Source organism: Alexandromys fortis, unplaced genomic scaffold, assembly GCF_014885135.2.
Source record: "Alexandromys fortis isolate MF-2015 unplaced genomic scaffold, M_Fortis_MF-2015_v1.1 scaffold_38, whole genome shotgun sequence".
Taxonomy (NCBI): domain Eukaryota; kingdom Metazoa; phylum Chordata; class Mammalia; order Rodentia; family Cricetidae; genus Alexandromys; species Alexandromys fortis.
Genome location: NW_026067916.1, coordinates 12,631,082 through 12,651,546, shown reverse-complemented (window position 1 = coordinate 12,651,546; position 20,465 = coordinate 12,631,082). Strand labels below are relative to the sequence as shown.

Here is a 20,465-nt window from a genome sequence, read left to right as displayed (position 1 = left end):
AAATGGATTCATATGTATAAGATATAAAGTGCACTAGAAATTATATAAAGTGTACATGTTATAAATATATTTTTGCCTGATACTTTGTACTCATGAATTTTACTTAAGGATCAAACACAACTTTGAAAAAAAAAATGCACCCAGTTTCAAAATCTAGACGATGTTGGGCCTCATGTTACATTTGAAATGCTTACTTTATTTTTTTAATTATTATTATATTCATCAAACGCTTTCAAAACAAGAAACGAAAGAAAACTCCTAGAGTCAGGGCCACGGTAGGAGTGAAGAGAGACAGAGGTGGATGGTTTCACGCCCACAGGCCCGTGGCCCTGCTCGGACTAGAAGCCCAGGGCGTCTGCACAAGCCGCTCACCGGCCCTCCCTGAGCTAGCACGGCTGTTCTGTGTTCGTCTCATATGGCTGCAAGCTTTATTTTCCTCACACTTCGATCGCTGTGAACGCGCTGCCATGTGGCTTGTGGGTTTCGTCTGGGAACCATATGCTGAAACTGTTGCCACTCGGTTTCTCCTGCTAGTAGCTTTTTTTTTTCTTTCAATGAGAAAATCCAATTTTCTTATTTGGGGGGAGGGGGGACAAAAAACAAAAAACAAACTTTATTTATCCAAAACTCTCTCAGGTAAGAAAGAAGAAATCTGGATTGTTGATGACTTCATTGTCGACGGAAACAATTTGAACAACCCCGCGATGCTTCTGGATACATTCGACTTTGGGCCCCGAGAAGACAACTGGTTTTTCTACCCAGGGGGAAACATCGGTCTTTATTGTCCATACTCTTCCAAGGGAGCTCCGTAAGTACTCGGCTGAAACGCTGAAAGGGAAATCATTGCTCTGTACACATCGGGAGGAATTCTTGCCCTAACCAATTTCCCTTTGCTTTCCCGATGTCCAGCGAGGAAGACTCAGCCATGGTGTTTGTGTCCAATGAAATTGGTGAGCACTCCATCACCACCCGGGACCTAAGCGTAAACGAGAACACCATCATCCAGTTTGAGGTACTGACTCTGTCCTATTGGGAACGCTTTAACGTCTTACCTTGAACAGAACATCAGCAGGAAGAAGGAAGTCTTAGATAATTTCACACACTGTGATTTCCTAGTTGTGTATAAAGTCATAAGAGGTCCGTGGGTCATAGCTTGCTTTATTATCGGACCAATTTATTATACTAATGTTTGTTTCAGAAATAGTTACTTGTAACACAGATTCCCTCCTATCCACTACAGCAAGTGTTGAAATTAATTACTTTAAAATTATAAAAATGTGAAAGAATGCTCTTGTGGTCTTGTTACTTTTCACAGTTCTTATTTAAAATTTAAATTTCTTAGGACCTAGGTCACTCTAGCTATAGTCTGTACGGAACCAGCAGACATATAAGAATGTTTATCATACTGTGAATTTTACATATAAAACAGTATCACACTATTTTTACAGTATTAAATATACTTACCATGTGTAGTTGTCATTTCATGTATTCCTTATATTTGTCAAGGAACTAAACCCATAGTCAAAGCATTTGCATATTTGAAACACTTGAGTAAAGTCATCAGAATAAAAGGTTTGTTATGCCAGTGCCCTAGGTGGTAAGAGACATCGTGCTGATACCTGTGGTTTAAATGCTAAGAAAAGGCAGCATTTTTGCCAAAAGTTCATCAAGTCCCAATTGCTTATTCGTCAGAAGATAAAGAGATAGCCACACCCTCCCTGCTCTGTGTTCTTCCCCCTCCACTCCACTCACTACATGTTAATAATCAGTTACCATAACGGCGTGATAGCAAGAAAATATTCTTTGGAAAGAGGAGATATGGCGCAGAAAAATTATCATGCATTTAGCAGAAAGAGGCTTATCAGGAAGGAAGGGAGAGAGAGAGAGAGAGAGAGAGAGAGAGAGAGAGAGAGAGAGAGAGAGNATTTAGCAGAAAGAGGCTTAAAAGGAAGGAAGGGAGAGAGAGAGAGAGAGAGAGAGAGAGAGAGAGAGAGAGAGAGAGAGAGAGGGAGGGGAAAGGTCAAAAGTTGCAAATTGTCATTAGATTGAAAAAAGAATCTAAATATCCAGTGTCCAACATGTGGGTTAGACTTTTAGGTGCTGTGTTACGTTAGCATGCCGGTTAGAGTTTAAGATACTGTATTACGTACTGGAAACGACAAAGCAGATCTTAGATTCTCTGACACGCACCAGGCACGTGCGTGCTGAAGAAGACATGCACGGAGTAGCTGCAGAAGTGAGTGGATTTATTTTACTAACCATCACTGTCCTCTGACTGCGAATGCTACCTCAGAATGCTGTCCATCCTGAATACTTCCAACTTTTGAAAATCTTTCCTGGTCAATAATAATAGCAACAATTGTGTTCTGTTTTGTTTTTACATTGAGTGTGTGTTGAAGGTGAAAGCTTTTGGGGTATTTATAAGGTGTCATGCGAAGGAAACAGAAGGTCACTGCGAAGTAAACTGGTAAGGGAGCTGTTAGGGAGGGAGCACTCTTTGTTATTTTCTTGACGGTGATTTTTTTAAAAATGGGCCAAAGGTAAAATCTGGCGTTATCTCAACCTTTCTCTTGTCCATTTTATGTTTCTTGTAACATGAGAGAAAAATTTTTTGAGACCTTTTTAGGTTCCTTATGAAACAAATGTAATTTAAACGTAATATATAATGTCACTGGTGCAAAATAGATCTTTCAGAGTTACGTATCTCAGTGAGACACTTGCCAGGGATTAGATTGGCGCCAGGAAATATGGCGTGATAATCCATGCCACTTTTTCTTTTCTCCCAAGATCAATGTTGGATGCTCCACTGATAGTTCGTCCGCTGATCCAGTCAGACTGGAATTTTCCAGGGACTTCGGAGCCACCTGGCACCTGCTGCTCCCCCTCTGCTACCACAGCAGCGTCCACGTCAGCTCCTTGTGCTCCACCGAGCACCACCCGGGCAGCACCTACTACGCCGGGACCACCCAGGGCTGGCGGAGGGAAGTCGTGCACTTCGGGAAGCTGCACCTTTGCGGGTGAGGGTCTGACGCCTGGCACCACCTGGGGTTTTCGTTTGACGATCTGTCACTCACTCCCGCTTGAAACAGATCAGTAGACGTTTGAGGCAGGAAAAAGAGACAATGTCGCTACCCGCTACCCGTGCATGGTTTAAGGATGAACTGAAGAGCGTGCTGTGGATTGCGTTGCTTGAGATCCCTTTCCCATGCATCCTTCGCAAATCAAAAGGAAGCAAGATAAAACATATTTTTCTCATCATTTTGACCCTCTTCCCATGGGCTCTCGCCTCACGCTATAAACACAGTAAAAAATGCAATGCATTCATACACACCGCAGTGGGCATGTGTGGAAGCTGGAAGCCCACAGCCAGTTCTGGGCATCTCATAAAAGGCATTAGCACTTTCCCCTTGGGTGTTTTTACTTTTTCAACCTCCCTCAGCATTCTCGTAACATTATACTTGTCTCTTTTGTTGAAAAGCTGCTTGGAGATAAAGGACTTCTCCTCTCAGCTAGAGGAAATGAAGATGGTAGTTTCCAAAAATAAAGCTTATACCATGAGGAAGAGACAGAGAGGAGGGGGTCAATGCAGCAGCCAGCCTAGGAATCGGTTTCTCTGAGACAGTGCTTCTCAACCTTCCTAATGCTGTGATCCTTGACATAGTTCCTCATGTTGTGGTGACCCAAACCATAAAATTATATCATTGCTACCTCATAACTGTAGTTTTGCTACTGCTGTGAATTGTAATGTAAACATCTGTGCTTCTCCCATGGTCTTAGGCTACCTCTGTGAAAAGGTCATTCCGCCCCCAAAGGAGTCATGGCCCACAGGTTGGGAACGACTGTTGTAGAATAATGTTCACTTTTCTCAGTGTATATCAAAAAGAAGAAAGTACTGCTGTCGTACTTTTGAGATGGAACTAGATGTTTCATCCTTGTGTGAATCTAGGCATAATTAGACCTCTTTTGTGTATAAACAAAATGCTTGGTACTCTTCGCAAAGATTGAAAGTGCATTTTCAAAAGTTAGCGTTGTCTCGGGGCATAACCCACCCACCCTTCACTACCTCGCTAGAGCAGTTTTCATTATTTGATTATTAAGACCTTAAATACTCCCTGTTGTCTAAGGCTCTTGATACAGCGTGAAGGCAGTGTAGAAGAATATCCAGTGTTTTCTTCGCACGCAGGTATCGCTAGACAGAACGACCTCTAGACTCTACGTGAAAGTCAGAGGGGGTGAGGAGACATTCTGGAGCTCACAGGAATGATAGAACACCACCCAGCTTGATGCTGACCTCCTATTTCTCAGAGAGATGTTCACAGAAGAAGTAGAAAGGGGATAGGGTCTCAACTCTATCTAAAGTCAGTCATTTTCCACTTAGAACATGAAAGGATTTAATGAAAAGATGCCCGGGACTTTGTGGTCCTTGTTTTTATCATCCTGCCATCAACATCAAATAGATCATGATTCTTGTTTCCTGGAACCCTTGATTCCAAGTCTCCTAGAAAGAAAATCTGAAAGTCAGTCAGGTCGAGAGTTGGGAGAGCACTCCTTGACAGACTGGGCATGGGAAAAACCTGGGGCTCAACCACTTAGACTCTCTTATGGGCTGACTGTGTCACCTCAAAATTCACAGGATGGAATCGTAGCCCTTAAGGTCATATCATTAGACAGAGTGGCCTTAGGAGAGGTCATTAAGCCATAAATGGGATTACAGCTCTCATTAGGTAGGTCCCAGAAAACCCCATTGCCTCTTGCATCACAGGAAGACACAACTCAGCTAGATAGCATCAAGTTTGAACTTTAAAGCAAGTCCTTAGCAGCCCCTGTGCTAGCTCCTTGATCTTCAACTTCTAAGTGATTAAAAAAATACTAAATGTTGTCATTTATGAGCTACACAATTCATGTTATATTTTTGTGGCCATTGAAGCAGAGTGAAACACACACTTTTGATCGACTCCGTCATGTGCATGCTGTGATGAAGTACCCAGTCTCCTCTTCCATGGGCTTCTGTTTTTCTCTGACTTCCTAGTTAAGAAAGGACCCAAGATAGGCTGTAGCCATGACTGTGGCGTACCGCTTAAGACGTGCTTCAGCAAGTTCCCCCATGCAAATAATCTTCCCTGAAGTATGTGGAGTCAGCCAAAAGATCTGTGAGTGAAAAGCAGAGCAGGCTGCCCACACCAGGAGGACCAACCGGCAGGGCCACGCCTCGCTGACGGCTTCCTCTGGGCCATATAAGCATAGCAGCTTATCTTGAACACGAGCGCAAGGAAAATACAGATATCTCAGTTTCACCCACTGGAGGAAATCCATTTTTGGAAAGAAAAAAGGTCTTCAGAATGTAAAGAACTGAGACTGCGTGTTGCTCGAATTCCATGTCATTTTATTTCTATGGAAAGGGATGAAGTTGGTGAGGTGTCATGCCCACTCTCAGAATTGTATCAGCCCAAACTATTTTCAGCCATATCTGCGGAGGGAAAAATTTGTCTTCATAATAATGTCTCATCCTTGTCTGAAGAGAAAAAGAAAATTAGTCCTGTTCTTAAAACCCACACAGGCATGAATTGCTGGAAGGCAAAAGTGGAATTTTCTCCAGCTCAGTGAACCATTCTGTGGTTTGTATTCAACACGGGACATAACAGTAGCATAAATACTAGCTGCTGAAGGGTGTGTGTGTGTGTGTGTGTGTGTGTGTGTGTGTGTGATGCTAACTTACACATGTGGTCACACACGTACACAAATACTGCAGCTTTGTTTACAGTGCTAAGTTTTTAGATATGTTTACATTTTAATTAAAATATAATCGTATCACTTGCCCCTTTCTTCTCCTCCCTCCAGCCCTTCAATGTCCCCTCCCTCCAGTTCCTTCCATGCCCCCACTCTCAAATCAACAGCCCCTCCATAATGTTTACATTCAAAACACGAGTTGAATTTTCACCTAATTTTATTCACATCCCCGTTGTGTCTTTCGGTCTAGCGTCTTTTTCTCCGAGAACGTCCCAGTTGTTTCTACTCTATGCATTTTTATGATGAGTCAACCCAAGCCCCTATCGACGGAGACAGGGTGACGTACCTGAAATTTCAAGCGTGTATTTTAAAGAGAGGACCCTTTGAACAGGGCTGGCTCAGGAGCAGGTGCTGACATTTGCCAGGAGGGTGACAATGGATATTTTTCACAGTGAGGTTTCAGCCGAAGGGAACCGCAGCCAAAGCAGGCTAGAGCCCATTTGTCACAGCCCTTGAGGTTTCTGTGCCAAGGTGGGGCGAACACTAACAAATGCCCAGCCGGGGTGGCTCATCTGTATTCAGAACATTTGAATAAATAAGTTAAAAAAATCCATGTAGGCTTTCATTAAAAAAAAAAAAAAAAAAAAACTCCAAGCGTTTCCCTCAGCTCAGCAGTCTGAGAGTTCACAAGGTAAGGAGTGCTTTTGCCAAGACTAAACTTTGACAAGTCTAGGAGAATCTGGTTTAATATTGTATTGGCATTGGGGTCTGTTTTGAGCTCCTGATATAAACAATGAGCCTACATGTGAGAACTAACTATGTCTGCAGTATTCTCTGCCACGCTGCAGAGACTTCACAAACTTCCTTCTCTTCACGCATGCCCACCCGTGTTTCACTTCTAATTTGTTTCTCAAATGAAAACTCTCCAGATTGAGCCTGTGTGATAACCAGAAGACGGATAGATTCCTGGGGCACAAAAAGAAGCACCCAGGGTCTATTCAATGCCCGTCTCCTCTAAAATAATTCCGACCTCTTTGAACTGGGTTTTAGACATGTTTTAAAAATATGTTATTCCGGACTTTTAGTTAATCTAGTTAAATACATAGATAATTTCCAGGGACATGATTGTCACCAATAACATTATAAGATAATTCATTTGCCAATTTCGGTGATGGTGGTGACGTGGGGAACTGCGGGCAGTGTGGTAGTCGGTTGGTTAGGTTAGTTTGGGGGTTTTCATATTTTTTTTTAAACAGGGTCAGTGCTGGCCTAGAACTCTCTCTGTATCCAGGCTGACCTCAAGAGCAACTACTGTGTCAGAAACACTATGCTGGGTGCCATGAAAGGGTATAACAAATGAGGCATAGACGTTAGCTGCTACAAGCTCTCTGCTGATAGAATATATTGGCATGTTCTTAAGTAACTCCAGTTGTTCCAGTTGTAGTACTGTAGTGATGGAAAAGCCATCACCATTGCGGGAAAGGTGCCCATGTACCTAAGACCCAGCAATTCCACCACCATCCTTCGCAGGACCGAAAAGGACTTAAGCAAACACTTCCCATATGTTCACAGCAGCCCTGCTCTCCACAGCCCAAAGGTGGGAACAATCAAACCAGTGAATGAGAGAGCTGAAAAATCCCCGTAAATCCCTGAGATGGAGCGTCAAGAGGAGGAACGTCTGGTACTTGCTGGAAGTGGATGGCCCTTGAAGACATTAACACTGAATGAATGTCGCTGAACGCAAACCATATGTTGCATGGTTTCATTGCTGTGGCACAGAGTGGGTCCATCCACAGAGACAGGAAGGGCGCTGGCGGTTGCCTGGAAAGAGAAAATGTGGAAAGGCTGCTGGGGTTTCCTTCAGGGTGCAGAAATGCCTTGGAACTTGATAAGGGTAGACAGCATTGGTGGTGTATAAATGTCACAGGACTGTGCATGTTAAATGGATCAGGGTTGAGTTTATGCTCCGTGGGTTTTACATCGGGTTTTTTTAGGATAGTTATGCAGAGTGTTGACAGAAGAGACAAGTCTTCGCCAAGAGAGCCGGTGTTGGAAGGGTAGGAAGATCAGGTGCTGTTTTCACTAACTGGTAAAATTCAGAAGGTTCTAGAGAAACAGTGACCCTACTGTCAAAAAAAGAAAAGTTGCATTGTACTAAAATGGCAAGTCTCATCTTCTTCTCTTCTCTTTAACTGTGTTTCCTTCCTCTTGAGTTGATACATAAGTAGGAATTTCCATTGTTTGTGGACCAGATGCACCAAAGATGTATTGTTCCCTTGAGTAACTTTGAGCCCCTCGGGCCTTGTTTTCCAGGTCTGTGCGTTTCCGATGGTACCAGGGATTTTATCCTGCTGGCTCGCAGCCCGTCACGTGGGCCATCGACAATGTCTACATCGGTCCCCAGTGCGAAGAGATGTGTAGCGGGCATGGGAGCTGCATCAATGGGACCAAGTGCATCTGTGACCCAGGCTATTCTGGTCCAACCTGCAAAATAAGCACCAAAAATCCTGACTTCCTCAAAGACGACTTTGAAGGTAAGCTTCTCTCCTAAATCCCGTGTAGCTTTTGGAAGAGTTTGCTTGTAAGCCCAAGCTGTGGTGGTGATTTAACCGCTTGAGCGTATTTTAATAATTGTTGTTACAACCGCAAATATACGAAAGTCCATTTCTTTCTGAGTTGATAGGGCTATGTTTGAAACCATGGTTAGTCAGGGAGAATAAGGCATTAATTGATAACTAAAGGTTATTTTCACCATATTTTTGTAAACTTTCTTTTATTTTTTCAACATCTATGTTGGATCGTTAATATCCTGAAACTAATGATGAGATAAACTATACACATGAGAATCTATAAGAAAAATAAAACAAAAATTTTAATTAATTATATTTAAATAATTATTTTTAACTTTTAAAATACATTTATTAGTTCTTTGAGAGTTTTGTACAACGTGTTTTGATATTCAACTCCCTGCTCTAACACTCCCTAGATCTATCCATCCACCCTCTTCCCTTCCCACCCAGCTTTGAACCCTACTGCCCCAACAGTCTTGAATGTGGGGCCTTCCACTGGGGAGAGGTTTTATCAGGGGCTATACTCTTAGAGAAACATGCCTCTGCCTCTCAACAATGACATCTGCTCGTGGCATCTTGGCTAGGGTTACCCTTCACACCCGACCCCCTTCTTCTCCCTGTTGGGACTTGGCTGGCTGGGCATGTTCGGGTCTTGTCCACCCCGTCACAACTACTATATCTGCACCACTTTTTGTACTACATATAATTTCTGACAAATGCCAATTGAGAGAATATTTCCAGAGGATAAGCTTGGATATAAGAAATCCAAGTTCTGTCAACTCTTCAGGCGGCCCCTCCTCCTTTCCACACCTTGATTTAATACCCAGAGTTTGACATCACTACATGGAATAATAGTGTTACAACAACAGAGAAAAACAAATATTATAAACTAACAATTGGAGGGGCATCTAAATTGTAGATGCACTATTCTCAAACATTAGATTAAACATCTTCATATGATGGTTGAATATACCACCATATCTGTGTTAATGTAATCAGACCAAAAAGACTTCATTTTTCTCTATTTTCTATAAGACTTTTAATATATTCATATATTAAATAATAATACAGATTAAAACCAGATTTAGGTACAAATGTAAGATGAAACATTATACTTCCATAAAACATTTGAACTGTTGACAGATGCTACAATGTATATGAACTTTGGAAATAATATAATAAACAAAAGAAACCAGGCAAATACATGCATTGTATGTTCTGTTTGTGTGAAACATACCAAATAAGTCACTCCTTGGATGTAGAAAACAGAGTGGCTGGTTGCCAGAAATGCAGGAGAGAAGGATGCTTTTTGGTCTAGGCTTCCCCTTGGGGGATGAAAACCTTAAAGCAGTTGCTAGTGAAGATTTTACATCAGGAATACACTGCATACCCCTGGATTATTCACGGTTCAATTGTTAATACAGTAAACATGTTCTGTGTATTTTACCACGGTGAAAGAACAAACCACCTCTAAGGTGCATATCTGAGTAGATTTGAGAACTGACTTTGAAAGACATCCAACTGCAACTATTAAATTGTGTTTAAATTTTATTAAATTAAAAAAAATCACCTTTAAAAGATACTGTGTTATTCCTCGGGCACTGCCCTGGCATGAGAGTGGAGACATCGGGGGTGGGGTGTGTGCCTTCCCTGTCTCTCTTCTGGCTTCATCCACTTCCTGATAACCAGTTCTCCTCCTTCTCTTCGATGTGGAGGGGCTTACCTGGGTGAGCCACAGATACCAGGAAAAAGGCCCTCCTCCGAGGCGTGACCCTTTGTATTAGTCAAGGTCAAAAACTTTCAAGAAGTTCCTATTATAAAGAGTCCTTTTATCCCCCAAATGACTTCGGTGTTTATGGCTTTGCATTTTTAAACTACATGACACATTGGTCATGTTTCTTTGAAAATATAACACAGCTGCACCTATGGTCACAGGTAAAAAAAAAACACGTTTTTCCACTTCCTCAGGTCAACTGGAATCCGACAGATTCTTACTGATCAGTGGTGCGAAGCCTTCTAGGAAGTGCGGGATCCTGTCCAGTGGGAACAACCTCTTTTTCAATGAAGATGGCTTGCGCATGCTGGTGACTCGGGACCTGGACTTGTCACATGCCAGGTAACTGTAGCCTGCAATTATGGACATAATCCAAGCAGAAGCAGGGAGCTCTGGGGCATTACCTTCCGTGCTGATGTTAGGCTTCTCTGCTCAGGTCCCCAGATGTGAGACACAGCTAAACAACAACAACAACAAACCTAATATCTGATATCGGATAATCCAGAAAATGACAATATTTAACTTACTCTAACTTCAAGAGAATCATATTGCATCTTCTGTATCCACCTTCCACTGACTACTGTCTTCAACCAGCTCTTGATCATATTTTCTGGAGAAAATATGCACATCTTAATAAGAAGCTCAGTTGAGGTGCGATGCATCCTCAAGTTATTCACGATTGATTTTATCTCCACTAGCAAATCTCGTTGAGCGTATTTTAAGTGCAGTCTTAGTCTCTGTAAATCCGATGCTCCGCTAACATTGTGAGAAGTCATTTTCTAAATGGAGCATGCTCACTCCGAGAAAGCGTTTTAAGCTGGCTCGGAGGATGATGTCCTGTCACAGTGCATATCCCGTGATCGCTCAACGAGCCAAAACCTTAACCGCAAAACATAAGATACAGCTTAACGCATGCAAAATGCAACCCTGACCTATTTCTAAATGAGCAAGGCAAACAGGTTTATTTGTAAAACGTTCCCCAGTACTTTAAAATGCATCCTAACATTCCCTCTTTCTCCTGCCTCTCTCAAATATTGATCATAAATAATACAATTCACAAAAGTACAGTTCTATCTGAAACAATTGTAAAGTTACTGGAAGCAAACCTTTATTCTACTCCGTCCTAATGCACATGGTTTAATTTGATATTCTCCATGTCAGATTTAATAGCAGCCAAGTTCTCTAATTTAGAAGTTAATTAAGTTTTTCTAAATAAGCAATTTTCTAAGTAGTAATTTGGTGTTTCTATCACTAAATTAATGTAAACATCTTTCCAATACAAGCAGATAACATACCCGTTTTTTCCTCGGTAAATACCATCTTTATTCATGTAGACATCGCTAGGCACTAACAATGCGTGTTTTCATTAATCAGATGTTAAAAGCTGCATTCTATAGCTCAGCCAGTTGCATGCTGGGTGGGATTTGCATATATTGACCTTAAAATGTTCAGCGTAAGATGGCAGTGTTTGCAGAGCCACGGCATAAATAGGTAGAGGTTGGGAAACTGGGAGAGATGAATGGCGTTGTGTATGATACTGATAACACTTATTATCAGTCCTGTTATGTTACTGAGTACGTATGTTGAATCTGACATGAAATTCATTCTGCTTTTCCAGTCAGGATAGTGGCCAGACCAGGCACCAGCAGCTTGCCTGCCAAAGATAACATGTGAACCAGTTTTCCTTGGCACCCCAGCTGCTAGCTGCCACCCTGCCCACCTCCCTGCCAGCTAGGAAAGCTGCCACTGGCCGGCTGCCACAGTTCTCAGTGGCCAGTATCACCGGTACCCAGACCCAGCAACAGTCAGAGTCTGGCTCAGTTCACCAACATCCCACACTCACACTTTCCCTCCCCTGGCGCAAAAGACATAAAAGAAGCCTAGGATAAACACAGCTCGTCCAAACGTGGCCTGCTCTCCTGAAAAGAGGAGCTACCACGGCTGAATTTAGATGTGTCTCCTAAAGCCAGTGATGCAAGGCTTGTATGGATCGATGACTTTTTCGTTCTTCTAGTTTCAAATACTGAAGACCGAAATCCAGTTGTCTTCACCAGACAACAATACACTCTCAGACTCGGGCAGCCTTTGGGTCTCTCCCAGCATCTTATAAAGTAGCCAAAGAATGCAATGGCATTCGACTCCACTTTCCCCAGACCCCTTGGAGAAGAGATGCAATATACAAATAGAGCCAGAACTGCCATTTTTCACACTGCGCCTTTAATTAACTCTCGTTCATATTAGAAAGGAAAGTTAAGCTTCGAAGTGATTGTTTTGGACGTTCATTGAATGGTCATGTTTATTAAAGCCGCCCTACACCGCCCAGGGTGCTTGCCTTTTGTTAATGATGCGAATTTCTCTTTGAAGTCAAAGGCTAGTAAGGTTAGCATCCACGAAACTGCCTAGGCTCCCACGAAACCAATAGGTACAGTAGGATCAAAAACCCATTGCCATTGTTCTTGAGGTCTCAGTAGTCCTCATTGTCCACTATGTTCAGCGAGACCGGTTTTAACCCAGGCTTTTTCAGACCCAGGCCAGCTGGCCTTGGTGGGTTCCCGATAGAACATCCCCCTTGTCTCAGTGTGTGGGTGCACCCCTCGCGGTCCTGAGTTCCTTGCTTGTGCTCTCTCTCCTTCTGCTCTAGACCTGGATGGAGGTGGGTGGTCCTTGGACTTCCCACAGGGCAGGGAACCCTGATTGCTCTTTGGGCTGACGAGGGAGGGGGACTTGATTGGGGGAGGGGGAGGGAAGGGAAAGGGGAGGCAGCGGTGGGGAAGAGACAGAAATCTTTAATAAATAAATAAATAAATAAATAAATAAATGAAAAATAAAAAAAATTTTAAAAAAGTCTACAGTAAAGTCTTCTGGTGTCAGATTTGTGCAGTTCTTCGTGAGGCTGGGCTGTGGTAAAGGTGTTCCAGACCCCAGGAGCCAGCCCGTGCTTCTACAGTATTCTCTCAATGGCGGCCTCTCCTGGAGTCTCCTTCAAGAGTTCCTTTTCAGCAACTCAAGCAACGTGGGCAGGTACATCGCCTTGGAATTGCCCCTGAAGGCCCGTTCTGGTTCCACGCGCCTCCGCTGGTGGCAGCCATCTGAAAATGGACACTTCTATAGCCCCTGGGTGATCGACCAGGTCAGTCCCTTCAGAATTATCTGCTTTAACTTTTATGACCTTAGAAAGCCCAGTTCTCCAACGCCAACTCGGTGCTGGTGGAAGCCAGGACGGGTAGTTGAATGACTTGCCCAAGGGCACACGGCTAGATTAGATATGGTGTTTAGCTTTGCTTTCATTCACTATACCCCCAATTGCCTATGCCTATAAAAGTCAATGGCACAACAGAAGGCCTAGGTCGAGCTCAGAGAGGAAGCTGCCATATGGACAGAGGGACTTTATCAAGCGTGAGACAAGGTTATAATTCTCTGAAAAGGAGAGCATGCAAATTAGCACTGGGGCCACATGCAGTTGGTCGCAAATCCTCTTTTCCAGCCTTTTGATGAAAAAATAAATAAATAAGCCTCTTCCCACCCCAACATCTTTCTGGACTGCTGTAAAGGATCTTCATACATAATACAGCGCATCAAACAGAATTCAGAGACCCTGTTGGCCAACAGTCGAGCTCAAGCAGAGAATTGCAGCTGAAATGCCTCAGGGCGTGACTGTCCCTAAATAGAAATAAACACAGACGAGCCAAAATTTTGTCCTCCCAGCTTGGCGACGTGTGCTTTCCAAAGGCACAAGTTGGCCCACGAATGGCTGTGGGTGGCTTGGTCAGTCTTTGATTTGTTTTCTGCAGCTCCTTGCCAGATGGGCAGGCAGACCCCAGAAACAAGGGCGTTCTCAAAGGTCCCCAGTACTATGCGATTGTACAACACCCATCCTGAGGCAGCCGAGGGATCAAAACAAACAAACAAAAACGACTGAACTCTCCCTTACGCTAAAACCAAACCACGGGGTGTTTTAAAATGCGTTTCAGATTCTCATTGGAGGAAATATCTCTGGAAATACGGTCCTGGAAGATGATTTCTCGACCCTGGACAGCAGGAAGTGGCTGCTGCACCCGGGAGGCACCAAGATGCCCGTGTGTGGGTCCACAGGCGACGCCCTTGTCTTCATTGAAAAGGCCAGCACCCGCTATGTGGTCACCACAGACATTGCCGTGAACGAGGACTCATTCCTGCAGATCGATTTTGCTGCCTCCTGCTCAGTCACGGACTCTTGCTACGGTAAGTATTCCACACGCCTAGGGACAGAAGCCTGAGGGCCCGTGGCCGTGGAGTTAACAGTATGACTTAGTAAAGTGTTTACTGAGCAAGCATGGGGTGACTGAGTTCAGTGTCCCAGCACCCACATAAAAAAGGCTGAACATGGTTGTGTGTTTCTGAGATGCTACACTGGCAAGGCAAAGACAGGCACATCTCCAGAGCTCACTAGCCAGCCGGTTTGATTAATCAGTGCGCTCTGAGCTCAGTGACAGTTCATATCTCAAAAAGTAAGTTGCAGAAGCAATTAAAGAAAACACTTATGTTGGCCTCTGGCTCTCACACACACCTACAAGCACATATATGAATACCACACATGCACACACACACACACACACACACAGAGTTCAATACCTAAGTTCTAGCGTTAAGTACACAAATGGTCAAAGGCCATTTTTTAAAAATATTTATTTATTTATTTATTTGTTATGTATACAATATTCTATCTGTGTGTATGCCTGCAGGCCAGAAGAGGGCACATCTTATTACAGATGGTTGTGAGCCACCATGTGGTTGCTGGGAATTGAACTCAGGACCTTTGGAAGAGCAAGCAATGCTCTTAACCGCTGAGACATCTCTCCAGCCCAATCACAGGTCATTTTAAGTTCTTGGGACAATCTTGAAGCTTTAATTTTTCTTGACAACTTTCTATTGTAAATAGAGTATATTTTTGAGAACACGGTGACTACCTAGGGATGTAGCTCAGTTGGAAGACTGCTTGCCTAGCATACATGAAGCCCTGAGTTCTCTCCCCAGCCCTGTGTAAAATGTGCGTGATAACACGCACCTGTCATCCAAGCCCTCAGGAGGGAAATACAAGCTGCCATCGCTGCGATTTTGACCCTTCACCTGAATTTACAGACCCCGGGGGATTACGGAGGAATTGCAGTCCTATACCATCTTCCAGGGCACCTCGGGGCTGATGGGGCCCTTGTCTGTCTTAGATTCGAGGGCGTGGGGATTTGAGGAGCTTGGCTACTTTCAAGTTTCCATGGAACCAGATTTTGATATGCCTAGGATTTTGAACCTAGGAAGGATCCCAGGTATACTCTTTGTATTTCAGACACAGTTAGTTGATACCAGTAGGTGACTGGGGAAGGGTGTTCTACGGAGTGAACCTGATACAGGATGTCACGCAAAGTCAGGGCAGGGAGAGAGGATGAACGGCTGCCCCTTCCAAAGAGGATAGCGTTTGACCAAGAGCTAAGTCGCCCTTGGATCTTTAGGCTGGAGTGGGTTTTAAGGGTAGATAGATTGGAGGAGCCATCTCCAACGGGGTCGGGTAAACTTTAGCTTAAGAAGAGAAGCAGTGAAGAACAAAGCTCCCACAGCCCCCAGGGAAGCTGTAGGAGAGAGAGCAAAGCATCCTGGCCCTAGAAGCAGAAGTACCCTTGCTACTCCAGAGTCCTCATCCTCCAGTTACGTATGGAGCCGGTGGAAATAACAAAGGCGTGTGTAGCGGCAGCACCAGGACTAGCTTTGGTCCTCATAACCAGCTGTGTGTGCTTCTGCCACAGGCGGGCACAGGCTCCCGGGAGGGGCAGTAAGTAAGGCAATAGAGGACACAGTGACTAAGTAGAGCGAGCCACAAAGTTGGGAGGGCTTTAAAGAGCAGGTACAGAAATTTGTGCTCGAAAGTCATAGATGATAGACTATAAGTATGGATGGGGTGTAGTCCAAATTTCTGCTCTGTTGCTGTGGTAACAACCCTGGCTAAACCATCTTAGGGAGGAAAGGAGTTTATTTCCTCTCACAGTCCCAGGTTACAGCTCATCATGGCAGGGACGACAAGACAGGGACATCAAATAGCCAGGCCACACTATAGTCAGAAGATAGAGGGACAGGGACATCAGATACCCAGGCCACACTATAGTCAGAGGATAGAGGGACAGGGACATCAGATACCCAGGTCACACTCTAGTCAGAGGATAGAGGGACAGCGACATCAGATACCCAGGTCATACTCTAGTCAGAGGATAGAAGGACAGGGACATCAGATACCCAGGTCACACTCTAGTCAGAGTGCAGAGAAACGAATGTGTATGTGCTCTTTTGATTGCTCGATCAGCGCTGTTTCTCCACTCTTGTATAGTTCAAGACTCTGCCTAGGGGGTGACACTGCCCACAACTGTCTGGTTCTTCTTCTATCAACCACTTTCAGGCAATCCCCACAAGCCAACCTATTGCAGACAGTTGCCCATTGGGTCGTTTTTACCAGGTGGTTCTAGGCTGTGACAGAAAGTCACGGGAATTGTAATGTTTTAGGAGATATCAGCTCTGTGAAGGTAAGCAGAAAGGAATCCTAGAAAATAAGGTGGAGCAGTGATCTCCCATGGGGCCTCAGGGAGGACGGTGATAGGGTACCATGCTGGCATTAAGAGAAGCAGAAAAGACGAAGGCAACATGAGACAGTGGAAACAACCAGATCTCCCAGGACTAAGTAGTGGGCTCCACACAGAGAACTCAACAGAGGAGTCAGCTTTTGGAAGTGATGTCTAAATTTCAAACCCAGAGAAAAAGTGTCAAAATATCATCATTGCTGAAGTTTGGTGGTTAACAAAATTTGTTTGTTTATGGAAGAAAGTGGTGTGGTTTTCTTGTTTCTGGTGACAATACTTCTTGGGCCCGTAAGAAGGCCCTGTCTAGACTGCTCTTCCCAATGTATTCAGTGTCCAGTGCAGTGCTAGAATCAGTAAGCACTGGCTGCGTGAGTCAAATCAGTTTGGAGACATAAAACTGGTAGGTGTTGTTGCAGCCTGCGTGTGTATGTATGGAATAGGAGGCCAGAGAGATGTCTGGGGGAATGTACAAAGCTCCCCTGGTAAGCGAAAGAGCGTGAAGACGGGATGCCTGGAATAATGATCTCAACTAAAAGAATCAGAGAGTGATCAATAATGTCTGAGACCATAAGGACACATATAATGAAGACTGAGCTATTGTCCGTACCTAGAAAGCTTCAAGGAGCAAACAGCCTCATGTCAGCCACACAGAATCTCCTGGGGGCTCTTCAGAGCTGCTGACCCCGGGGCCAGGGGCCAGAAGGTTTGGGGAAGAGACTGGCCATGAAATGCAAGCACCGAGAGTTTCTCAAGGTACCCAAGGAGTTTGAGTGTGCCGCTGAGATTGGAAGGTACCTAAGGAGTTTCAGTGTGCAGCTAAGATTGAAAGTCGTTACCTTAGAGCAAGCAGAAAAGTGGGCACTGAGGCAGCTTTCAAAGCACCAGTAGCCAGCAGAGCAGCAAAGAAGGGAAAAGCTGACTGTTTCAGAGGAAGAAAAGGGAAGGAGAGAACTATCCTTCTGCAGACCCCAGTCTGTCTGCTGCATTTACACAAATTCCATGACTTTCAGATGTCTCTTTATGTGTCCTTGGCTCCCCAGTATGCTCCTTTGTGTAGAAGAGTGAAATATAAATACATAAGGAAAGAGATGGTATGGTTTCTAAGAAGTGTCGTTTATAACAAGAGCAAAATAGACATAACTGGCCAGAATTTTTTGTGGGGTGGTCAAAATGTAAAAGATTGGGGTTAGAGAGATGACTTGGTGCTAAGAGAACTTGCTGCTCTTAAAGAGGAGTGAGATTTGGTTCCCAACACCCGCATTGGATGGCTCACAACAGTCTGTACTTCAAAAGAGGATCCTCTTTTGGCCTCTATGGGCAGCCACGCGGACACAAAAACACACACACACAAATAAAAATAATTCTGTCTAAAAATTTTGAAGCCTGCTCAGATTTTTTTGCATATTTAAAAAGAGATCATTAAATATAGAATTGATAAAAAAAAAAAAAAAGACATGAGATTGAGGGGGACTGAGTTTCAGTGAGAAGGATAAGACAGGGCGTTAGTGGATAGGGCCAAAGTCACCGTGTAGAATATGTAATACATTGGCTGTATATGAACCAATAACTTGTGATTTTTCTAAAAGGTTCTCATTATAATGAGTGATTTGGGGAAAGTCGTTTTATTTCACTTGTTTCTATCTCCTTAAAAGGAGTTGTAGTTCAACATTATTAAAATTAGCAGTAATGGCCAGGCCTTGTGGTCCACATCTTTAATCCTAGCGCTCAGATCTCTGTGAGGCCAGCCTGATCTATGTAGTAAGTCCCAGGAGTGTGTGAGAGACCCTGTCTCAAAAAAAAAAAATAAATAAACAAACAAAAAAGCAAAAATAAGTAGAGAGAAAAACCAAACTGGCAAACATTTCAAAGTTGGAAATATAAACATAAGGGGTAAGTAAAACTATTTCATTACACTTAAACCACACACAGGCACACACACACACACACACACACACACACACACACACACAGTAAGCCACTGTGATCCCTGGTTCTGCAGGCGTGTGTTGGCTTTAAGAACACTACTTCCTGTTTCAGCTATTGAACTGGAATACTCGGTGGATCTGGGGCTGTCGTGGCACCCATTGCTGAGGGACTGCCTGCCCACCAACGTCGAGTGCAACCGCTACCACCTGCAGCGGATCCTGGTGTCGGACACTTTCAACAAGTGGACCAGAATCACCCTGCCCCTCCCTCCTTACACCAGGTATTGCTACTTCTGCATGGATCACCCCCATGTGATCAGCTTTGGTACTAGCCAGACCAAGTTTAAATGAGATGCACGAGAATTTGCTACGTATCTGAATATAAATTAAGGCTAACTCAATAAGAAAAGTGAAAGCCAGTTTTTATGGGGAAGTTGTTCTTTTTTTTCCCCCTTAAATCCAGGCTTTTCCTGACTTTTAGTGCTAATAATTTTTTTAAGACTGGCTTATACAAGAAAACACTAGTTACAACATCACAATTTCTCCGGCTTGACTGAGAGATGCCAAGAAGCAGCCATTTAAAATAAGACCACTGGATGCAAAATAGATTTAAACGGAATCTATTTTTCTGTCACTTAAACCACTGTCAATACAGTGGTTAGTGGTTTTATATAAATGAATATAGCAAATAAATGTGTCTTAACATTCGCCTCTGCTTTCCAAATCTTATTTTGAATATGACTTTGGAATTTATCACCTGGAGCTCCTGTGGAAAGCAACCATAAGGGCTTCATCCACTACACCAACGGCAAATAACTTGGTTTGAGAACAGTGCCTGGTAACTGCTGGATCGTGTGTGCGTTTATACTCCAGTGTTAGGAACGTGGAGGGTCAATTCTCCCCAGGAGAACCATGTCTATGATTCCTTCGCCACCCACAGCAAGCCCGGAGCATAGGAAAGCGTTAAGATCGCGGTTAGCGCTCCCGTTTGCTCCGCGGAAACCTGGCCGAGGGCAACCAGCACAGTGTGGAACAAGGGTTACAGTTTGGGCTCATTATTGTCCCGTCACCTCCCAGCACATGAAGAATGAATAAATCCTCCTAGCAAACGACCCTACCTTGCAAGCATTCATCTAGGACCTAACTCTTCCTGGGATTATCATAAACGGAGTGGCTTCCACCTCTCAGCGCCTACGGCTGCTTTACAGTTGCTGGCTCAGAGACTGGGGACAATATTAACTGTGAGGCAGAGCTGCCAAGTTTAAATGAGTTTCAATGAGATACGTGAGGTTGTGTTGCTCGTTAAAGGTATTGCTGTGCATGAATTATTAAGGTGATCTTAATAAGTTACGGGGGGGAACCTCCATTAAGGCAGCTGCCTTTTAAGTCTTTATGAATTCTATGAGTTATTGCCCAGCTACTTGGCAGCATTCTGCAAAGAAGTGACATTCTAAGATTTACTTCGGCTACTCATTATACCCTTGAGATGTCTACCGGAGAAAAGTAATTATTCCTCATATTTTAATCTGTCTTTTAATTGTCTCTTGCACGCACTCGCAAGAATTTTGACCCTTTCAAGTGATATATGGAAAATCTGATGAGCGTCTATTTCCCCTGTTACCATAGTGAAAATACACAGTTTGTTTCCGATATCACCCTCAGGGCTCATTGTCTTACAACGGTCTTAAAGGTAACTCTGCCTTACAGCCCACCGCTCTGAGAAATTCAGAGACAAACGGGCATAGGAGAAGCCCAGGCTGGACCCATTTCTTTGCATGGTTTGCCGTATGCCGAGGAAGCTCATGAAAAGTCTCAGAGGACTGGCTCAGACGCATGCTGCCCGTCTCTCCTGCTTCCACAGTCTGCCCTGTGG

At 43.9% G+C, this 20,465-nt stretch overlaps 1 protein-coding gene across 1 annotated transcript in view; it reads left to right on the top strand.

Moving 5' to 3' along the window:
• Positions 1-20,465, top strand: part of Reln (reelin) — a 420,580-nt gene that overhangs the window by 351,846 nt on the left and 48,269 nt on the right. The window contains exons 39-46 of the mRNA XM_050139698.1: positions 637-808; positions 910-1,012; positions 2,788-3,017; positions 8,041-8,261; positions 10,266-10,413; positions 12,943-13,201; positions 14,043-14,292; positions 18,705-18,873. Coding sequence (XP_049995655.1) covers positions 637-808; positions 910-1,012; positions 2,788-3,017; positions 8,041-8,261; positions 10,266-10,413; positions 12,943-13,201; positions 14,043-14,292; positions 18,705-18,873 — 1,552 coding nt within the window. The remainder of the gene's footprint in view (positions 1-636; positions 809-909; positions 1,013-2,787; positions 3,018-8,040; positions 8,262-10,265; positions 10,414-12,942; positions 13,202-14,042; positions 14,293-18,704; positions 18,874-20,465) is intronic.